Genomic DNA, 23,538 nt, shown 5'->3' on the forward strand with positions numbered 1-23,538 from the left:
TTTGTTTCTCAAGCTTCTTGCACGTTTTCTCCACCTCTTCCAACGTTGCTTGTTTTTCTTCAAGCTTTTCCCTGAGCTCTTTGGATGTTTCCTCCTGCATTATCTTGTCCTTGTGCATGTCTGCGTTTCTTTGTTGTACTTCTTTGTACATGTCTTGTAGCTCCTCATTTCTTTTGTGGATATCTTGGAGCGTACGCTGCAGGTCGTCATGTATGTTGTCTTGTTCTTGCTTTTGCGCCTGCATTTCAGTGTGTTTGCGCTTCAAGTTGTTGTATTCCAACAATATCCCCTTAGTGAGCTCGGAGTTGTTTCTCGCCATTTGCTCCATCCTTTTCTGCATGTGCGAGCATTGTTTGTCCAGTTTTTCTTTTTCCCCTTCTAGTTGCTTTTTCTCGTGAAGGTGGTCTTTATTTTGGCGCAGAGTATCATCCACCTTCTCTTTCAGCATTCTGTATTTTTCCTCCGTGACTTTGAGTTTGTGCTCCATGTCTCTTTGCCTTTTCTCCTGTTCTTCCTTCTGTTGGAGGATTTCTTCATTTTTTTTCACAGCTTCATCGAAGTTTGTTTGGAGCAGCCGATTCATTTGGTCCATATATTGGAGATCCCATTCTGTCTTCTCAACAGTAGCTTTGCTGTCTTTAAGCTGGTTGGACATCTCCTTTAGTTCCACGCTCTTTTGCTTGTTTTCCTTAATTAGGAAGACAATCTGCTCTCGGGCTTGTCCAAACTTGATTCCCCAACCCTCATTAATAATATTTATGTCGGGCTGGCGTTTTTGTCTTTCTTCCAGGTTCTTATTTTGCGCTTCCATCTGTCTACACTTCTCCTCCAGTTGAAGTTTCTCTTCTTCAATCTGTTGAATTTTATTCTGGAGGTGGTAGTTTTCCTTCTTACTGTCATGTAATGCCCTTTGGACGGCTAAGAGGTCATTTGGGGAAATTGGCCGGCCACGACAGGAAGGAGAAGCGGCGTAATCTTTTTGCCTTGGTTGGTGTCTTGTTGGATACATGTTGAAGGTTGTACACGACAACTCTGAAAAGGTTTCCAAAAGTTTCTGTGGTGAACGTGTGAAGGCTGCAAACACAAATGCTGCGAAGACACGAACTAAAAAACTGCTGTGTGTCACCCCTGTTTAAGGAAAAACTTCAAAGGATCAAAGTGTAGTGACATCATAACTCCGTGAGCCAATGAGATTGTCATGTGACATTTTGGAATGGGGATATTTTTTTTTAAACCGTTTTCAAATGTAACTTAATATTTGACTGTTTCTTAACTGACCTGTTTAGCTGATTAAGAAATGAATTGAAACGAGCATCACTAACGTTATATAACAGACAACAGAAAAAAAACAGGTTTTTTTCTAAGTAATAGAGGTATAATACATTTTTTAAAATTTTTTTTTAAATTATCCTACTTTTTATAAGAGGGAACATTATTTAAAGAATATGTATTTAATTGGAAAACTCTCTATTCGTCTAAAGGCTATAACAAGAAAGGTGAGCTTCCTGCTCAAAAATGAAATGACCAAAATAAATGGAGCATTTCTCTGCAATTACAAAGTCTGTGTAAACAATCTTGGTTTCAAAATAAGGCTAATGCTGGTGAGATGTCATCACAGGTGTAAATATTACTGCAGATGTTACTATGTCAAAGTTTCACAACTGTCTTATGTTTATTTATGTAGGCAAGACCTACTTTTCACTTTTTTGCTTTGCTATATGTTCTTGAGTGTATTAGTTTGCCAGCAGCACGAACATGTACTAGTGTCAATAATAATAGTACGGTGGATTAGAAAACCTGCTCACAAGTTGAATAAACACCCAGGATTGTTTCATCATTTTCATTCAAAACCAATATTTGAGTCAAAATGAGAAAGTTGTTTGTGCTGTCTGATGAAGAAGAAGCAAAATAAAGTGCAGTTTTGATGTAGATGATGTTGTATACAAACTAGAAGAGGAAGATAGTAGGATCTCTGTATCATGCTTTGTCACTTTGTACCATGTAATTCTTTCTATTTCCACCAGGGGGTGTTTTCAGAAGTGGTAGGTGGTAAAAGAAGAGGTCAGCAGGAAGATGGCGAAGAGCGACCAAAGACCAAGAAAAAGAGGCAGTCAGGCAAAGATGAAGAGTATTATATCCCTTACAGACCTAAAGACTTTGACTCTGAGAGAGGGTGAGGCATTAAACTGTTGCATCTGTTTCTTTAAAAAATGTGAATGGCTTTGTGTTTTATGCTGTTTTGTCCTGTATTATGCGTCGACAGGTTGAGTCTCGGTGGAGAGGGCAGTGCTTTTGAACAGCAGGCCTCTTCAGCTGTCCTTGATCTCATGGGAGATGAAGGCGATCGCCTTAACCAGCAGAAGAAAATGATGAAATGGTACAAATTTCCCTATGTTTGACTCAGTATCCACCAAATGGTCATTTCAAACTATAATTTAAAGTCTTTTTTCCCCCTTCTTTTTTTAGGGACCGTAAGAGGAAGCGTTTTGTGAGAGAAACGGGAAAAGAAGACCAGAAGAAGAAGATCAAAACAGACAGCGGTCAGGTTATCAGTAACAAGAAGAACAGGAAGAACTTGTATCCTTCCAACAAAAAGCTTCTCTGTGTGCTGCTCTCAATGACCCTCTTCTCTACTCCTATGACAATATTAAGCTGTACTGTGAAGATGTTGTATCACTTGACAACATGTCAGTTATGAGGAGTGAAGGAAAAAATACAAGATTGATGATACAGGATCTGGATCAGATGGAGAAACAGGCGGAGGAGGCAGGAAGCCAGCAAGAGGTAGGAAGGCATCAAAATGAATAGCACAAACATGTTAAATATAGACCATCAGCCACCATGTTTTAACTCAACTCTAAAGGTAAATACTTCAAGTCCCTCTTCCAGCCTTGCGAGCTATAACCTCCAACCTCTTTGTTGTGTCGTGCCTCTCCCAGGTCGTGGCCGTGGCCGACGAGGTCCAAACGTACAGAGCTCCGGTGACCACAAAGCACGCTCGGAGCTGAAAACAAAGGATCAGATCATGAAGCAGCGCAAGAAAAAGCAGAAGCACCAGTTCCTGCAGGGCGGGGGGATGAGGAAGCTCCGCTCCAAGAACAAAAAGTGGCTCGGAGAAGTTAAAAAGTCAGGTTTTGGAAGGGGTGGCCATAAGAAAGGCAAGCTGAGGAAGAAACTGGGAGGAGGACAGAGGGTTGATGGTGTGGAGGACATCACGAGGAACTGGGTGATAAGCGTCAGAATCATCTGAGAACATCACCAAAGATTTTCCTGGCGCTTTGTGTGACTGTAGATTAAGGAGAAAATCATTTGTGAATCTTTACACTGCAGAAATGCACGTCACTTCTTCCTTGATGGCCTGCTGAACTCTGCGTTTGCCACAGAGTTATGTTTAATTATGATCCACTAACCTGGATTTACTACTTGTAAGCATGTTGGCAGTCTAATAAAAGTGTTTTGGAGTACTGAAATATGTCTTATCAAAATGGTAAAATACAGATATTAAATATTGTGTGCTTAATTTGCAGTTAGTTTCAAAAATCGTCTCGCCCATCTTTTCTTAAAATAAGAGGTGCTCTATAAAAATGACATTAAATTCTGTAAACGTGCTCTATTTGCAATTATTTATCATTACTGTTGTCCAAGTGGTCTCATTTCAAAGTTGAAAGCGAGCATCGGAACGGGCAAGAAAGGCGACTTTTAATTGACTTTGAATGTGTTGTGGTTACTGATATCAGATGGGCTGGGTTGAGAAACTGGCTTAGAATTCCTCTTGCCTTCAGCATGGCCACGCCCCTCTGACTTCTGCAATCAACAAGGCATTTTTACCCAGGGAAATGTTTATTTCGCTTTTCAGTTTGGACTGTTCTCTGTAAATTCCTGAGAAAATTTGAGAAGATCAGGAGTGTCTGAAAAACGTAAAACAGCCCATCTGTCACCAACAGCAATGCTGCCTTCAAAGTCACTTAAATCACCCTTTTTTTTTTCTGGCATGTGATTGGCTGATTAGATATTTGCATTCACAAGCAGCTGAATAGGTTAGTGCAGGGGTCAGCAACCTGCGGCTCTTTAGTCCTTTTAGTGCGGCTCTGCGTGGTTTGGGAAAATAAATTATTTTTTTAAGTAATTAGCTGAAGTGTATTTTATTTGTGTTAGTTCTTTTTTAACTTGTAGTTCTAAATTGGAAGATTACTGTGATATTGAAATGAAATATAAATATAAAATTATATTCTATTAGTTTTTGAACGCTCAAAATAAGCGTCACACTTGCGGAAGCCGATATACCCGCCGAAACGCCGTGCATTTATCGAGACTTTCAACCCCAGGTAGGCTAATTATCAATCTTCGGATCCACATTATGTCAGCAGCTCCACCGTGAACTATGTTAAAAACAAACACCGCTCACGCCTCACAGATGACAGCTTACAGTCCTGCGTAAAGATGAAAGTGACTTCATACAGCTCCGATTTGCAGACGCTGTGCGCAGAGATTCAGGAGCAGAAGTCCCATTGTAAACATATCACGGCAGACCCAACGATGTTTCCATGAACACGCTTTACAGCTTCTCTTTATTGACCACTTTTCACACACGGTTGCTGTATGCATACAGCCGGTGTTAAAGCTCACAGCCCGACACATACCAACACAACAGCATAGAGAGCACAGACGTTAAGGCGCCGAGGCGTGATCGCGGGTGCCGCTCAGGTGCGTCCGCCTCCCCTGCAGCGGCGCTGCAGACCACGCCCCGCCACACACATTAACCAGGTAAAATACATATTGTCAGGGTTCCTGGGTCGGTGACCCAGTGTTTTCAGTTTTGTTCATGTTCATATATATATATAGCATATAGTAAAGAATGAATCTGTAAACGACAGCTGTTGACATTTTTTAAAAATGAATGAAAAAGCATATTTAAATAATCAACATACATGATTTAAATATAAACACACACGTGACAAGAGACAGAACGTGTAGAAGATATATGCAGAAAGAGCTTTCAGTGGTCAGCTGATAACATGATATCTAAAAAATACATAGCTCATTTTCCTGTCTGTTAGTTGGACATGCTAACCTGTTAACAAGCTCCTATATTCACCCATACAGTTTGTAGATCATTTTGCTAAAATAGGTAAAATCTCCACTCTTTCAGGGCACTAATAGGCTAAAGGCATATTACAAAAGGTCATTCATGTATTCACAGATTCTCTGTAGTTATTCTGCTGCTCATTCACCTGTAAAAACCACACCAATCATTATTTCAACAGCCTTTTTATTTTGGAACAAAAGCATTTGACGATATGACTTACAGGACGTTACCAAATTCATGAAGCTATATTTGTGAGTTTATTTATCAATATCAGTTTAATGTAAACAGACTGATGTAGTAATAGACAGTAAAATGTTGGTGCGTGTGTAATATATGAGCGTTTATGTTTCTCTACATGGGTAAAAGTACTCCATGTCGCCCTCTGGTGGTAGCAACCAACTATGAAAAGAATGGATGTTGGATCTTAACTAAATGATAAAAAGTTTTATTACTTTGTATTACTTTCTTTAGTTTGGTAAAATTTACAGTTTTAATCCCGTAAGAAAATAAATCACTATCATAGAGAGGGATATTAGTAATTCGTTTGTTAATAACACTTTGTTTGTGTTTGCTAATGTTTCGACAGGAAAATGGTTTTCTACAAAGTTGTTTCATGTACAGAGTAACACACACACACACACACACACACACACACACACACACACACACACACACACACACACACACACACACACACACACATACATGACTTTGCCGGTTTCAGCTGAAACAATTTCAGTGTTTCAAACCATGTTCCAGGATTTTTCCTTCACCATTTATGAGGTTTCAAGAAGAAGATAAACGACAGATATGAATGTTTGAAAAAGTTATAGATGAAAAGATGAAAAATACTCAAAGGATAAATTCAATTGGTTTATTGTTTTATGAATAAGTTGAAAAAGAAAAAGTTAAACAAGTAAATAATGAAACAAGGTAAAATGAAGTAAGAACAAAACGTCAACAAGTAAATAATGAAACAAGGTAAAATGAAGTAAGAACAAAACGTTAACAAGTAAATAATGAAACAAGGTAAAATGAAGTAAGAACAAAACGTCAACAAGTAAATAATGAAACAAGGTAAAATGAAGTAAGAACAAAACGTCAACAAGTAAATAATGAAACAAGGTAAAATGAAGTAAGAACAAAACGTTAACAAGTAAATAATGAAACAAGGTAAAATGAAGTAAGAACAAAACGTTAACAAGTAAATAATGAAACAAGGTAAAATGAAGTAAGAACAAAACGTTAACAAGTAAATAATGAAACAAGGTAAAATGAAGCAAGCACAAAAAGTTAAGTAAATAATGAAACAAGGTAAAATGAAGTAAGAACAAAAAGTTAAGTAAATAATGAAACAAGGTAGAGGAGAGAAAACCCCAACAATCCCCTCTGAGCACGCACTAGGCGACAGTGGGGAGGAAAAACTGCCTTTAAACGGGCAGAAACCTCCGGCAGAACCAGGCTCAGGAGGGGACAGTCAACTGCCGGGACTGGTTGGGGAGGTGAACAGAGGTGGAGCAAGACGAGGCTACACCTGCTGAGGAAGCAGTAGAGTTCCTCCTCCAGGGCCAGCGGAAGCGTTTGTTCTTCTTTTTCATGCAGTTTTCTACAAGAGCTTTTTTTTCCAGGATGAGGGTTCTCAACTCATCGATGGTTTCTTTGTTTTGTTTCTCAAGCTTCTTGCACGTTTTCTCCACCTCTTCCAACGTTGCTTGTTTTTCTTCAAGCTTTTCCCTGAGCTCTTTGGATGTTTCCTCCTGCATTATCTTGTCCTTGTGCATGTCTGCGTTTCTTTGTTGTACTTCTTTGTACATGTCTTGTAGCTCCTCATTTCTTTTGTGGATATCTTGGAGCGTACGCTGCAGGTCGTCATGTATGTTGTCTTGTTCTTGCTTTTGCGCCTGCATTTCAGTGTGTTTGCGCTTCAAGTTGTTGTATTCCAACAATATCCCCTTAGTGAGCTCGGAGTTGTTTCTCGCCATTTGCTCCATCCTTTTCTGCATGTGCGAGCATTGTTTGTCCAGTTTTTCTTTTTCCCCTTCTAGTTGCTTTTTCTCGTGAAGGTGGTCTTTATTTTGGCGCAGAGTATCATCCACCTTCTCTTTCAGCATTCTGTATTTTTCCTCCGTGACTTTGAGTTTGTGCTCCATGTCTCTTTGCCTTTTCTCCTGTTCTTCCTTCTGTTGGAGGATTTCTTTATTTTTTTTCACAGCTTCATCGAAGTTTGTTTGGAGCAGCCGATTCATTTGGTCCATATATTGGAGATCCCATTCTGTCTTCTCAACAGTAGCTTTGCTGTCTTTAAGCTGGTTGGACATCTCCTTTAGTTCCACGCTCTTTTGCTTGTTTTCCTTAATTAGGAAGACAATCTGCTCTCGGGCTTGTCCAAACTTGATTCCCCAACCCTCATTAATAATATTTATGTCGGGCTGGCGTTTTTGTCTTTCTTCCAGGTTCTTATTTTGCGCTTCCATCTGTCTACACTTCTCCTCCAGTTGAAGTTTCTCTTCTTCAATCTGTTGAATTTTATTCTGGAGGTGGTAGTTTTCCTTCTTACTGTCATGTAATGCCCTTTGGACGGCTAAGAGGTCATTTGGGGAAATTGGCCGGCCACGACAGGAAGGAGAAGCGGCGTAATCTTTTTGCCTTGGTTGGTGTCTTGTTGGATACATGTTGAAGGTTGTACACGACAACTCTGAAAAGGTTTCCAAAAGTTTCTGTGGTGAACGTGTGAAGGCTGCAAACACAAATGCTGCGAAGACACGAACTAAAAAACTGCTGTGTGTCACCCCTGTTTAAGGAAAAACTTCAAAGGATCGTGTAGTGACATCATAACTCCGTGAGCCAATGAGATTGTCATGTGACATTTTGGAATGGGGATTTTTTTTTTAAACCGTTTTCAAATGTAACTTAATATTTGACTGTTTCTTAACTGACCTGTTTAGCTGATTAAGAAATGAATTGAAACGAGCATCACTAACGTTATATAACAGACAACAGAAAAAAAACAGGTTTTTTTCTAAGTAATAGAGGTATAATACATTTTTTAAAATTTTTTTTTAAATTATCCTACTTTTTATAAGAGGGAACATTATTTAAAGAATATGTATTTAATTGGAAAACTCTCTATTCGTCTAAAGGCTATAACAAGAAAGGTGAGCTTCCTGCTCAAAAATGAAATGACCAAAATAAATGGAGCATTTCTCTGCAATTACAAAGTCTGTGTAAACAATCTTGGTTTCAAAATAAGGCTAATGCTGGTGAGATGTCATCACAGGTGTAAATATTACTGCAGATGTTACTATGTCAAAGTTTCACAACTGTCTTATGTTTATTTATGTAGGCAAGACCTACTTTTCACTTTTTTGCTTTGCTATATGTTCTTGAGTGTATTAGTTTGCCAGCAGCACGAACATGTACTAGTGTCAATAATAATAGTACGGTGGATTAGAAAACCTGCTCACAAGTTGAATAAACACCCAGGATTGTTTCATCATTTTCATTCAAAACCAATATTTGAGTCAAAATGAGAAAGTTGTTTGTGCTGTCTGATGAAGAAGAAGCAAAATAAAGTGCAGTTTTGATGTAGATGATGTTGTATACAAACTAGAAGAGGAAGATAGTAGGATCTCTGTATCATGCTTTGTCACTTTGTACCATGTAATTCTTTCTATTTCCACCAGGGGGTGTTTTCAGAAGTGGTAGGTGGTAAAAGAAGAGGTCAGCAGGAAGATGGCGAAGAGCGACCAAAGACCAAGAAAAAGAGGCAGTCAGGCAAAGATGAAGAGTATTATATCCCTTACAGACCTAAAGACTTTGACTCTGAGAGAGGGTGAGGCATTAAACTGTTGCATCTGTTTCTTTAAAAAATGTGAATGGCTTTGTGTTTTATGCTGTTTTGTCCTGTATTATGCGTCGACAGGTTGAGTCTCGGTGGAGAGGGCAGTGCTTTTGAACAGCAGGCCTCTTCAGCTGTCCTTGATCTCATGGGAGATGAAGGCGATCGCCTTAACCAGCAGAAGAAAATGATGAAATGGTACAAATTTCCCTATGTTTGACTCAGTATCCACCAAATGGTCATTTCAAACTATAATTTAAAGTCTTTTTTCCCCCTTCTTTTTTTAGGGACCGTAAGAGGAAGCGTTTTGTGAGAGAAACGGGAAAAGAAGACCAGAAGAAGAAGATCAAAACAGACAGCGGTCAGGTTATCAGTAACAAGAAGAACAGGAAGAACTTGTATCCTTCCAACAAAAAGCTTCTCTGTGTGCTGCTCTCAATGACCCTCTTCTCTACTCCTATGACAATATTAAGCTGTACTGTGAAGATGTTGTATCACTTGACAACATGTCAGTTATGAGGAGTGAAGGAAAAAATACAAGATTGATGATACAGGATCTGGATCAGATGGAGAAACAGGCGGAGGAGGCAGGAAGCCAGCAAGAGGTAGGAAGGCATCAAAATGAATAGCACAAACATGTTAAATATAGACCATCAGCCACCATGTTTTAACTCAACTCTAAAGGTAAATACTTCAAGTCCCTCTTCCAGCCTTGCGAGCTATAACCTCCAACCTCTTTGTTGTGTCGTGCCTCTCCCAGGTCGTGGCCGTGGCCGACGAGGTCCAAACGTACAGAGCTCCGGTGACCACAAAGCACGCTCGGAGCTGAAAACAAAGGATCAGATCATGAAGCAGCGCAAGAAAAAGCAGAAGCACCAGTTCCTGCAGGGCGGGGGGATGAGGAAGCTCCGCTCCAAGAACAAAAAGTGGCTCGGAGAAGTTAAAAAGTCAGGTTTTGGAAGGGGTGGCCATAAGAAAGGCAAGCTGAGGAAGAAACTGGGAGGAGGACAGAGGGTTGATGGTGTGGAGGACATCACGAGGAACTGGGTGATAAGCGTCAGAATCATCTGAGAACATCACCAAAGATTTTCCTGGCGCTTTGTGTGACTGTAGATTAAGGAGAAAATCATTTGTGAATCTTTACACTGCAGAAATGCACGTCACTTCTTCCTTGATGGCCTGCTGAACTCTGCGTTTGCCACAGAGTTATGTTTAATTATGATCCACTAACCTGGATTTACTACTTGTAAGCATGTTGGCAGTCTAATAAAAGTGTTTTGGAGTACTGAAATATGTCTTATCAAAATGGTAAAATACAGATATTAAATATTGTGTGCTTAATTTGCAGTTAGTTTCAAAAATCGTCTCGCCCATCTTTTCTTAAAATAAGAGGTGCTCTATAAAAATGACATTAAATTCTGTAAACGTGCTCTATTTGCAATTATTTATCATTACTGTTGTCCAAGTGGTCTCATTTCAAAGTTGAAAGCGAGCATCGGAACGGGCAAGAAAGGCGACTTTTAATTGACTTTGAATGTGTTGTGGTTACTGATATCAGATGGGCTGGGTTGAGAAACTGGCTTAGAATTCCTCTTGCCTTCAGCATGGCCACGCCCCTCTGACTTCTGCAATCAACAAGGCATTTTTACCCAGGGAAATGTTTATTTCGCTTTTCAGTTTGGACTGTTCTCTGTAAATTCCTGAGAAAATTTGAGAAGATCAGGAGTGTCTGAAAAACGTAAAACAGCCCATCTGTCACCAACAGCAATGCTGCCTTCAAAGTCACTTAAATCACCCTTTTTTTTTTCTGGCATGTGATTGGCTGATTAGATATTTGCATTCACAAGCAGCTGAATAGGTTAGTGCAGGGGTCAGCAACCTGCGGCTCTTTAGTCCTTTTAGTGCGGCTCTGCGTGGTTTGGGAAAATAAATTATTTTTTTAAGTAATTAGCTGAAGTGTATTTTATTTGTGTTAGTTCTTTTTTAACTTGTAGTTCTAAATTGGAAGATTACTGTGATATTGAAATGAAATATAAATATAAAATTATATTCTATTAGTTTTTGAACGCTCAAAATAAGCGTCACACTTGCGGAAGCCGATATACCCGCCGAAACGCCGTGCATTTATCGAGACTTTCAACCCCAGGTAGGCTAATTATCAATCTTCGGATCCACATTATGTCAGCAGCTCCACCGTGAACTATGTTAAAAACAAACACCGCTCACGCCTCACAGATGACAGCTTACAGTCCTGCGTAAAGATGAAAGTGACTTCATACAGCTCCGATTTGCAGACGCTGTGCGCAGAGATTCAGGAGCAGAAGTCCCATTGTAAACATATCACGGCAGACCCAACGATGTTTCCATGAACACGCTTTACAGCTTCTCTTTATTGACCACTTTTCACACACGGTTGCTGTATGCATACAGCCGGTGTTAAAGCTCACAGCCCGACACATACCAACACAACAGCATAGAGAGCACAGACGTTAAGGCGCCGAGGCGTGATCGCGGGTGCCGCTCAGGTGCGTCCGCCTCCCCTGCAGCGGCGCTGCAGACCACGCCCCGCCACACACATTAACCAGGTAAAATACATATTGTCAGGGTTCCTGGGTCGGTGACCCAGTGTTTTCAGTTTTGTTCATGTTCATATATATATATAGCATATAGTAAAGAATGAATCTGTAAACGACAGCTGTTGACATTTTTTAAAAATGAATGAAAAAGCATATTTAAATAATCAACATACATGATTTAAATATAAACACACACGTGACAAGAGACAGAACGTGTAGAAGATATATGCAGAAAGAGCTTTCAGTGGTCAGCTGATAACATGATATCTAAAAAATACATAGCTCATTTTCCTGTCTGTTAGTTGGACATGCTAACCTGTTAACAAGCTCCTATATTCACCCATACAGTTTGTAGATCATTTTGCTAAAATAGGTAAAATCTCCACTCTTTCAGGGCACTAATAGGCTAAAGGCATATTACAAAAGGTCATTCATGTATTCACAGATTCTCTGTAGTTATTCTGCTGCTCATTCACCTGTAAAAACCACACCAATCATTATTTCAACAGCCTTTTTATTTTGGAACAAAAGCATTTGACGATATGACTTACAGGACGTTACCAAATTCATGAAGCTATATTTGTGAGTTTATTTATCAATATCAGTTTAATGTAAACAGACTGATGTAGTAATAGACAGTAAAATGTTGGTGCGTGTGTAATATATGAGCGTTTATGTTTCTCTACATGGGTAAAAGTACTCCATGTCGCCCTCTGGTGGTAGCAACCAACTATGAAAAGAATGGATGTTGGATCTTAACTAAATGATAAAAAGTTTTATTACTTTGTATTTGTAACGCAATCTGTACTTACGCCAAACCTTTAATGCGTGGAAATCAGGACTGTTGACCTTGGGCAGTTCACTAGGTGTCGGTGTCATCAATTTCACCCCGATGTTTAACCCAGAATCACAGTTTCTCTAAAAATAGGTTACAAGAAATCAAATGTATCCCAAATATCTATATCCTGTCAGAAGCTAGTTTCGTAAAGGAGATTGGTAGTAGCTGCTCCACCACAGGAACAATAAGGCTTCCAGCACACAATGGACACCACACTTACTTAACATAAACACATTTATTAGACACAATTTTAAATAATAAACACTTCTTTTGTAGTGTCTTTCCACTCAGTGTCATAAGAAAAATAAAATAAATAAATAAATAAAATCAAATATGTATCCTTTAAGGTCCTTTGGCCAAAAGAAAATCACCTGAGCTCAGGGAAAAATAAAGCGCATCGTTGGGGCCCTTTGAATTGTTCCTACCGCTCTGTTGGAACGGTGTAGCATCCAATAATAGCATCCAGCAACGACCATCTATTTGCCAGGACGGTTCGGCAGAGTCATCAGATGAGGACTTCCACAAGGCAGTTCATCCAGTAGGATCCAGGGCACCAAAAGGGCAAACAAACCAGCCTACACACAAGTGTGCAGAAGAATTAACTGAAATGTTCATAAGTCTCAGTACCACTGACTCAGTGTCCATGTCACTAATGGCTTATTTAACAGACTTACCATCATAATAATACAGGTTTGTCAAAATAAAAATATAACAGAACACAAATGCTGTTAACAATGCTTATTAATGCTGTTCTCTTAGGCATAACATAATAACACTGTAACTGACCTCGTGTCGGCCGCCATTTCAGGACATTAGCTAGGCTCACTTAACGGCTAGCTTGCTAACAGTCAGCCAATAACACACGTTATACAATATTTAGCCTCTTTCTTAACAACATGACAGCGGTAGATTTGATACCTCGCTGCAGTATAAGGCACAAAACATTTCATACGAACATGAGCTGCACGCTAACTCACCAGAGGAGTTCGTGTAATGGCGAATGCTGTCGGACTCAGCTCCGCTTCACGTTTGTAACTGCTACAAGACTTTTTCCTAACAACATATTAAATCATTAGCTTCACATATAAAGGTTTTTAAAACTATTTACAGCGACTCAAATGTCTACTGTACCCGAATTTCCAGCTCGTAGAGGGCACGAGAGCAGCATGCGCCTCATCGGACGAACGGAAGGAAAAACTCTGTAGCTGGACTAGAGAGTGGCTATGCGCACGGCACAGTGGTGCGTTCAGTGACCACAAATAATCAGAAATCCCATACTCAAACAATGATCTGGGTTACACTCTCCCCCTCTAAAGTGCATGAGTCTCTGCATGCACACTTGACTTAACAGGTGTGTGAAGGAAAGTGCTCTGAGAGAATACAATTGCGAAACTCTGACAAAAAGGAACTGAGAGCCAAAATTAAAGGCTCACCTAACTCATCATAAGTTAGTTTACGAGGTTGGCGTCTCTCTCTCCCAGAACGCCGCAACTCTACTGTCTCTGGCTCTAAACTCCGCTCAGCAGTGTCGCTGCTTTCTTGATTCATTTCAACAGGTTCTGTTTGTTCAGGAATGTCAATAACAACCCAACCTGGACCTTCATCAGATGGAATGGGAGATGTGGTCACCTCATTGCTTTCTGAGTGTAACAAAGGCTCAGGTTCAGAAACATGACTGGGTGTTTCTCGTGCGTGTGACTCGTCTTGTGGCTCTGCACGGGGCAAACTAGAATGCACATCCCCAGTGGACAGCTGAGGTGTGATAACCTGCCTTTCAGTCTGGATAAAAGGACCTCTGGTTATTATTTCTGGAACCACAAAAGCTGGATACACTTCGTCCTCATCACTGTATACCTCATCTTCCTGACCATCAGGGTCATCAGAAGATTGTACTTCTCTTTCGGCTTTGTTTCTCAGTTTCTTCCCTTTAGAGGACCCATGAGATCTGCTCCCTGCTATTTCTTCCACAGGTAAGAACCCACACGGTAGAAGGAGATCCCTGTGTAAGGTGCGTTTTGGTCCGTCTCCCAACTCGGGTTCCACAACATAGACAGGGCCATCATTGATTCGTTTAACCACAACATGTACTTTCTGTTCCCACCTGTCTGAGATTTTGTGTTTACCTCTGATACTCATGTTCCTAACCAAAACCCTGTCACCTGCACAGAGCTCGGCCACTCTAATCCTCTTGTCAAACCTAACTTTATTCCTTTCTCCGATCTTCTGGGAGTTTTTTGCAGCTAGAGTGTAGCTCTCCTCCAGACGTTGACGAAGGTTGTTCACATACTCTGAATGAGACTTATGGTTGGCATTTTCAGGTTGGATACCTAAGACTAAATCAATGGGTAGTCGGGGTTGTCTGCCAAACATCAGTTCATAAGGAGAGAAACCAGTTGTGTCGTTCCTCGTGCAGTTATACGCATGAACTAAGGGTTTAACAAAGTCCCTCCAGTGAGATTTGTCTTCCTCTTCCAACGTACCCAACATATCAAGAAGCGTCCGGTTAAACCTTTCCACCGGGTTTCCGCGAGGATGATAAGGTGTAGTGCGGATTTTGTCTGCTCCTATCAAAGCACATAGCTCTTTGATTGTGTGAGATTCAAAGTCTCTACCCTGATCACTGAGTAGACGACTGGGAAACCCATAATGAACTATGAAGTTCTCCCACAGAGCTTTTGCAATGGTCCTGGACTTCTGATCTTTAGTTGGCACTGCCACAGCAAACTTTGTAAAATGGTCAGTGATAACTAATATGTTCCGGGTGTCTCTGTTGTCTGGCTCAACTGACAAATAGTCCATACAGACGAGTTCAAGCGGGTAAGTTGCTATAATATTTTCAAGAGGCGCTGCCTTCTGAGGCACTGCTTTCCTCCTGACACAGCGTGGACACTGTCTGCACTTCTCTTCTACAGACTTTGTCATCATTGGCCAATAGAATCTGGAACGGGCAAGATGCAGTGCTCGTTCAAAACCAAGATGACCAACTTCATCATGCACTCCACGCAACGCTTTCCCTCTGAACTGTTCAGGTAGGACTAACTGCCATACAGTGTTGTCTCTATTTGTCCATTTCCTGTACAATACTCCATCTCTCATTTCGAGTCTTCTCCACTCCTTGAGAAGGAGCCTAACATCAGGAACTTCAAGGTTTGTTTCTCTGAAGCTGGGCTTTTGAGCTCTTTCAACGAAGGTAATGACACGTGAGACAACCGGGTCATCCCTCTGAGCTTTATACCAGTCAGAGCTTGTCATAGATGGTAATGTGTCTTCTCCAAATACATCCGCAACTGTTGAGGGATCAACAGCAAGAGACTCTACAGCCAAAGGTTGTTCTAGATTTGAACAGTGCTCGATCTTTGACACCACAAGATGGCGTTGACATAAGGCAGATACCACCTCGTGACTCATCTCGTCGCTCACCTCTAGAAGACGGTTTTTCATGTCATCAACTCTCTCCCTTTCTTTGATGAAATCCTCATCTTCAAAAGGAGGAGCTTGTGGTCGTCGGGACAGCCCATCTGCATCGCGATTGGCATGACCGGCCCTGTACTTAACGGTGAACTGATAAGTAGACAGCGCAGCTAACCAGCGATGACCAGCAGCATCTAACTTTGCAGATGTCAGTACATACGTGAGAGGATTGTTATCCGTCACAATGGTGAAGTTAGCGCCATAAAGGTAGCTGTTAAACTTCTCACAAACTGCCCACTTCAAAGCTAGAAATTCAAGCTTGTGAGTGGGATAGTTTCTCTCACTTTTGGAAAGTCCTCTGCTTGCATAAGCCATAGCTCTCAGCTTCCCGTCCTGCTCTTGGTAGAGCGCTGCACCCAAGCCTTCACGACTGGCATCAGTGTGCAGGACATATGGTAGCTGTGGGTTGGCAAAAGCAAGGACAGGTGCCGATGTCAGTCTCTCAATCAAAGTCTTAAACGCATTTTCACATTCAGGTGTCCACTCCTCTCCAAAAGGTAAGTTAATGTTTGATGGTTGTTTGAAATGTTCTCCAAGATACACTTTACCCCTCTTTTTGGGTGAGTAGTAACCAGCCGTGAGACTATTTAAAGGCTTTGCGATCTTTGAGTATCCATCAATGAATCTCCGGTAATAACCGGCAAAGCCTAGGAAACATTTTAACTCTCTCTTGTTTGTAGGACGAGGCCATGTTTTCAAAGCTGAGATCTTATCAGGATCTGTGTGAACTCCTTGGGCATCAACCACATGGCCAAGGTACTTCACCGAGGGCCTAAAGAAATGACATTTTTCTGGGGACAGCTTCAACCCAAAGTCCCTCAACCGGTTCAGCACCCTCATGAGTCTCACCTCATGTTCCTCCAGGGTGTCTGAAAACACAATCAGATCATCCAAAAACACAAGTACCTCACTCAAGTTCAAATCCCCAACACACTTCTCCATCAGTCGTTGAAACGTACTTGGGGCATTTGTAACGCCCTGAGGCAGGCGATTAAACTCATAAAACCCAAGAGGACAGACAAAAGCAGTTTTAGCTTTATCTTCCTCGGCCATCTCAACCTGATAATAGCCTGATTTGAGGTCCATGACCGAGAACCACTTGGCACCACTAAGGGCCGTGAAGGTCTCCTCAATGTTTGGGAGGGCATAAGCATCCCTAATGGTCCGTGCGTTCAACTTGCGGTAATCAACGCACAACCTGATTGAACCATCCTTTTTACGCACAACTACTATTGGAGATGCGTAGGGGCTCTCTGACTCCCTAATAACCCCTGCATTAAGCAGTTCTTTGAGGTGTTGCTTGACAGCTTCTCTGTCACTTGGATGGATGGGCCTCGACCGTTCCTTAAACGGCGTGTCATCGTTCAGCCGAATGTGGTGTTTTACCACAGTGGTGTGACCATAAGACAGATCATCAACCGCAAACACTTCTGAAATAGACTTGAGCTTGGTGGTGATGCGCTCTTTCCATTCTTCAGAGATGGGTGACTCATCAAGATTAAACTTAAGCTTCTCTCCATCAAACTTGTCATGAGAAGAAGCATTTGAAACAGGCACCAGGGGTGAAATGTGCTGGGCTACACATACCTGGGCAACTGTACTTCCTGGTTGCAATACAATACTATGCCCACTCAAGTTCTGCAAGACGACTGGAACCTTACTCTTAGCTTTGTAAGGGATGTCTATCAAAGCAGTTTCAAGAAATAAACCACCAGGTAACTTGTCGTGTTCATTTGGTTCAAGGACGAAACTTACGTTAGGAGTGTTCTTTCTCAGCCTAACATCGCCCATTAAACAGCACTTGTGGTTGGCAGGGATGGTGACTGGTACTTTCCCGTGCAACCTCACTGGGTGTATGTGGCAATCATCCATTTGTTTAGCCAAGTGCTGGAGAACCAGTGCTACATCTCTGGAACACAGTCTGTGAAGGAAATCTGGACCGTCACGTTCAGATAACTTATCATGGAGTCTTAACAGTGCATTGGTACCAATCAAAACTGGTATTCTGCTGTTAAAATGGCACTCAGGCACAACAAGAGCCAAAACAACCAATTCTTCCTCTTTGCCTGTAATGTTTTGAGGAAAAGTGACGTGGGTCTCAACATAACCAAGGTAGGGAACGTGCTGTCCACCTGCACCCTCAATCTCAAGCAATGCTTGAATGGGCTGAATGGGGAGATGTGCCAGCTTATCCTTGTGAAATGATTCGGAGATTGTAGTGACTTGTGAACCACTATCCATGATAGAGTTGCATTGCACACCCTCAACCAAAACAGAAGCTGAACAACGAGGACCTATCAGACCGGGTGGCAAGCGGGATTGGGAACTGAAATCTTGAACCGTTGTCTGGGTCTTTATTTTGCTCTGAACACCAATTCTTTGATCACTTGAGGCGGGACTAATGCTGGTCTCAGCTCCTGGACGTCCCACAGCAGGAGCCGCTACAAGTTTAAAGCAAAAGGCTCAGTAACCTGTTGGGCTTGGAACCTTCCTTGCTTTTCCTTTAACTCAGCATTCTTCTGGCGGACTAGTGCCTGGTTGGGTTCATTTGGGCATCGAGCGGCAATGTGGTTATCTTCACCACATCTAAAGCAGAACCATGCTTTTGGCATAGAGGGAACCTTAACTGGTCTCCTGGCACTGCTATTTCTTGCCGCAAGGAAGTCTTTGCCACTATTATTCTCTTTAGGACATTTTTGGTTCTGAGTGAGCTCTCTGAGTTGTTTAGACAACTCATCTATTTTGCTTTCAAGTTTAACAGTTTCTTCTTGCCTCTGTTTTAACGCTGCACTAAGCTCACTGTCAAAAGGAGAATTCTTGGACCTTTGACTCAGTTTCTCTACCTGCTTTGAAAGCTCATCCACTCTCCTCTCAAGCTTAGATGCTTCGCTCTGCTTTGCAGTCTGTGTCGGAACGGGCTCATCATCATAGGAGGGTACATCAAAAATGGAGTGGGCATGTACAGCTGCTTTTGTAGCACCCAGATGTTTTTTCATCCTGTCTAGCTTTGCAGATCTACGACCTTCCTCGGTCCTCAACATAAGGAGTAGATCTGGGAATGTTGGTGGACTGTTCTTTTTGTTTTCTAGTTGGAGAGCTATAATGAGACTCTGGTCCCAGCAGCCTCTAATAAACTGTCTGAGTAGGTGTTCGCTCAAACTTTCGACAGAGACTCCCCCTCTAGAAATAGCTCGAGTAAGGAGGCTATGGAGTCTGTTCAAATATGCTGAGGGCTTTTCTCCGCTATTCTGGTTGGAGCTGAGAAAGGTTGCAAATAACTCTTCTCCGTCCTCTACAACACTGAAAGCGGAATCGAGCTGCCTAACATAAGCCCTGGGTGGTGAACTCACACCAAGCAACTTAACAACATCGGCTGCTGGACTTAGCAAACTTTCAAGTATTTTCCTAACCTTTTGCACATCACTAAGAGAGCAATCACTGACAAGAAGGTCCACTTGTGTGCGCCATGTTTCATAGTCTACCTCACCATTGGGCCTAGGAGCACGGCCAGAAAAGGTGCGCAGTCTGGTTTGTGTAGACCACGGGGCTGTTGAGTCATTTCTGATAACGTGCTCAACGACAACTTTTTGAATCTGAGGTGGGTTAAGGAGACTGCGGTCGATATTAACAGGGTTCACCACAGCACTATCAGGTGCATTGTGGGTCTGTGTGTAGTGATTAGGTTCATCATGATCACTAGCTACAATGTCATGGAGGGATGTGTCACCATCCTGAGCTGTGTGTGGCCGTGTGTCAGGAATCTCAGAGTTATGTCGAACTTCTTTGACCTCACTCTGAATAACACTCAAGAAACCTGCTTTACCACTATCTCCAACAGCCTTCAGTTCTTCTAAATATCTACGAGCTAACTCCTTGCCTACCTCTTCCTGAGCAACATCTCGAATGGTTTTGACAGACCAACCGATAGCAGGATCCTTGGGGCTCGGCAAGTCGCCTAAGATCTGGGGGTTGATCTTGGAAATGGCTTGATCGGACAAATATTGTATCAGGACTCTACCCTCTGGCTGGTTTGATTCATCTGGAATTCGAACTATCCGAGAAACTTTACCATTTACTGAAAAAACACTAGCAATGTCATCATCTGTGTAAATCCCTTCAATGCCAGTCACAAAAAGTGAGCACTGGCCATCTACATCAAAACGTCTGCAAAGATCCATGTCCAACACAATAGGGTCAAGGAAAAGAGGTAGATGTTGTGAGCTGGAAAGTCAAGGTGCTACTTTTCACCAATCTCCTGGCTGGCTCGCCACTTGTAACGCAATCTGTACTTACGCCAAACCTTTAATGCGTGGAAATCAGGACTGTTGACCTTGGGCAGTTCACTAGGTGTCGGTGTCATCAATTTCACCCCGATGTTTAACCCAGAATCACAGTTTCTCTAAAAATAGGTTACAAGAAATCAAATGTATCCCAAATATCTATATCCTGTCAGAAGCTAGTTTCGTAAAGGAGATTGGTAGTAGCTGCTCCACCACAGGAACAATAAGGCTTCCAGCACACAATGGACACCACACTTACTTAACATAAACACATTTATTAGACACAATTTTAAATAATAAACACTTCTTTTGTAGTGTCTTTCCACTCAGTGTCATAAGAAAAATAAAATAAATAAATAAATAAAATCAAATATGTATCCTTTAAGGTCCTTTGGCCAAAAGAAAATCACCTGAGCTCAGGGAAAAATAAAGCGCATCGTTGGGGCCCTTTGAATTGTTCCTACCGCTCTGTTGGAACGGTGTAGCATCCAATAATAGCATCCAGCAACGACCATCTATTTGCCAGGACGGTTCGGCAGAGTCATCAGATGAGGACTTCCACAAGGCAGTTCATCCAGTAGGATCCAGGGCACCAAAAGGGCAAACAAACCAGCCTACACACAAGTGTGCAGAAGAATTAACTGAAATGTTCATAAGTCTCAGTACCACTGACTCAGTGTCCATGTCACTAATGGCTTATTTAACAGACTTACCATCATAATAATACAGGTTTGTCAAAATAAAAATATAACAGAACACAAATGCTGTTAACAATGCTTATTAATGCTGTTCTCTTAGGCATAACATAATAACACTGTAACTGACCTCGTGTCGGCCGCCATTTCAGGACATTAGCTAGGCTCACTTAACGGCTAGCTTGCTAACAGTCAGCCAATAACACACGTTATACAATATTTAGCCTCTTTCTTAACAACATGACAGCGGTAGATTTGATACCTCGCTGCAGTATAAGGCACAAAACATTTCATACGAACATGAGCTGCACGCTAACTCACCAGAGGAGTTCGTGTAATGGCGAATGCTGTCGGACTCAGCTCCGCTTCACGTTTGTAACTGCTACAAGACTTTTTCCTAACAACATATTAAATCATTAGCTTCACATATAAAGGTTTTTAAAACTATTTACAGCGACTCAAATGTCTACTGTACCCGAATTTCCAGCTCGTAGAGGGCACGAGAGCAGCATGCGCCTCATCGGACGAACGGAAGGAAAAACTCTGTAGCTGGACTAGAGAGTGGCTATGCGCACGGCACAGTGGTGCGTTCAGTGACCACAAATAATCAGAAATCCCATACTCAAACAATGATCTGGGTTACATATTACTTTCTTTAGTTTGGTAAAATTTACAGTTTTAATCCCGTAAGAAAATAAATCACTATCATAGAGAGGGATATTAGTAATTCGTTTGTTAATAACACTTTGTTTGTGTTTGCTAATGTTTCGACAGGAAAATGGTTTTCTACAAAGTTGTTTCATGTACAGAGTAACACACACACACACACACACACACACGTATGACTTTGCCGGTTTCAGCTGAAACAATTTCAGTGTTTCAAACCATGTTCCAGGATTTTTCCTTCACCATTTATGAGGTTTCAAGAAGAAGATAAACGACAGATATGAATGTTTGAAAAAGTTATAGATGAAAAGATGAAAAATACTCAAAGGATAAATTCAATTGGTTTATTGTTTTATGAATAAGTTGAAAAAGAAAAAGTTAAACAAGTAAATAATGAAACAAGGTAAAATGAAGTAAGAACAAAACGTCAACAAGTAAATAATGAAACAAGGTAAAATGAAGTAAGAACAAAACGTCAACAAGTAAATAATGAAACAAGGTAAAATGAAGTAAGAACAAAACGTTAACAAGTAAATAATGAAACAAGGTAAAATGAAGCAAGCACAAAAAGTTAAGTAAATAATGAAACAAGGTAAAATGAAGTAAGCACAAAAAGTTAAGTAAATAATGAAACAAGGTAAAATGAAGTAAGAACAAAAAGTTAAGTAAATAATGAAACAAGGTAGAGGAGAGAAAACCCCAACAATCCCCTCTGAGCACGCACTAGGCGACAGTGGGGAGGAAAAACTGCCTTTAAACGGGCAGAAACCTCCGGCAGAACCAGGCTCAGGAGGGGACAGTCAACTGCCGGGACTGGTTGGGGAGGTGAACAGAGGTGGAGCAAGACGAGGCTACACCTGCTGAGGAAGCAGTAGAGTTCCTCCTCCAGGGCCAGCGGAAGCGTTTGTTCTTCTTTTTCATGCAGTTTTCTACAAGAGCTTTTTTTTCCAGGATGAGGGTTCTCAACTCATCGATGGTTTCTTTGTTTTGTTTCTCAAGCTTCTTGCACGTTTTCTCCACCTCTTCCAAGGTTGCTTGTTTTTCTTCAAGCTTTTCCCTGAGCTCTTTGGATGTTTCCTCCTGCATTATCTTGTCCTTGTGCATGTCTGCGTTTCTTTGTTGTACTTCTTTGTACATGTCTTGTAGCTCCTCATTTCTTTTGTGGATATCTTGGAGCGTACGCTGCAGGTCGTCATGTATGTTGTCTTGTTCTTGCTTTTGCGCCTGCATTTCAGTGTGTTTGCGCTTCAAGTTGTTGTATTCCAACAATATCCCCTTAGTGAGCTCGGAGTTGTTTCTCGCCATTTGCTCCATCCTTTTCTGCATGTGCGAGCATTGTTTGTCCAGTTTTTCTTTTTCCCCTTCTAGTTGCTTTTTCTCGTGAAGGTGGTCTTTATTTTGGCGCAGAGTATCATCCACCTTCTCTTTCAGCATTCTGTATTTTTCCTCCGTGACTTTGAGTTTGTGCTCCATGTCTCTTTGCCTTTTCTCCTGTTCTTCCTTCTGTTGGAGGATTTCTTCATTTTTTTTCACAGCTTCATCGAAGTTTGTTTGGAGCAGCCGATTCATTTGGTCCATATATTGGAGATCCCATTCTGTCTTCTCAACAGTAGCTTTGCTGTCTTTAAGCTGGTTGGACATCTCCTTTAGTTCCACGCTCTTTTGCTTGTTTTCCTTAATTAGGAAGACAATCTGCTCTCGGGCTTGTCCAAACTTGATTCCCCAACCCTCATTAATAATATTTATGTCGGGCTGGCGTTTTTGTCTTTCTTCCAGGTTCTTATTTTGCGCTTCCATCTGTCTACACTTCTCCTCCAGTTGAAGTTTCTCTTCTTCAATCTGTTGAATTTTATTCTGGAGGTGGTAGTTTTCCTTCTTACTGTCATGTAATGCCCTTTGGACGGCTAAGAGGTCATTTGGGGAAATTGGCCGGCCACGACAGGAAGGAGAAGCGGCGTAATCTTTTTGCCTTGGTTGGTGTCTTGTTGGATACATGTTGAAGGTTGTACACGACAACTCTGAAAAGGTTTCCAAAAGTTTCTGTGGTGAACGTGTGAAGGCTGCAAACACAAATGCTGCGAAGACACG

At 41.4% G+C, this 23,538-nt stretch overlaps 2 protein-coding genes and 1 long non-coding RNA gene across 3 annotated transcripts; 2 read left to right on the top strand and 1 right to left on the bottom strand.

The window, feature by feature from the left end:
• Positions 1 to 1,445: 1,445 nt before the first annotated feature.
• Positions 1,446 to 3,250, top strand: LOC146629002 (ATP-dependent RNA helicase DDX54-like). Its single transcript, XM_085357101.1, has 5 exons — positions 1,446 to 1,496; positions 2,025 to 2,173; positions 2,264 to 2,377; positions 2,467 to 2,687; positions 2,940 to 3,250. The coding sequence occupies exons 1-5, from the start codon at positions 1,446 to 1,448 to the stop codon at positions 3,248 to 3,250; spliced, it is 846 nt and encodes a 281-aa protein (XP_085213227.1).
• Positions 3,251 to 8,190: 4,940 nt separating this feature from the next.
• On the top strand, positions 8,191 to 10,742 carry LOC146629003 (ATP-dependent RNA helicase DDX54-like). Its single transcript, XM_085357103.1, has 5 exons — positions 8,191 to 8,241; positions 8,770 to 8,918; positions 9,009 to 9,122; positions 9,212 to 9,434; positions 10,698 to 10,742. The coding sequence occupies exons 1-5, from the start codon at positions 8,191 to 8,193 to the stop codon at positions 10,740 to 10,742; spliced, it is 582 nt and encodes a 193-aa protein (XP_085213229.1).
• A 9,727-nt stretch (positions 10,743 to 20,469) lies between these two features.
• Positions 20,470 to 21,418, bottom strand: LOC146629004 (uncharacterized). The gene is made up of 3 exons (XR_014906350.1): positions 21,260 to 21,418; positions 21,106 to 21,181; positions 20,470 to 20,703 (listed from the first exon to the last, which is right to left on the bottom strand). It is a non-coding gene; the product is annotated as an uncharacterized LOC146629004 (long non-coding RNA).
• Between the last annotated feature and the right edge of the window lie 2,120 nt (positions 21,419 to 23,538).

Source organism: Diplotaxodon limnothrissa, linkage group LG7 (genome assembly GCF_057381915.1).
Source record: "Diplotaxodon limnothrissa isolate DT_005_m linkage group LG7, D_limnothrissa_male_GT1.1, whole genome shotgun sequence".
Classification (NCBI taxonomy): Eukaryota; Metazoa; Chordata; class Actinopteri; order Cichliformes; family Cichlidae; genus Diplotaxodon; species Diplotaxodon limnothrissa.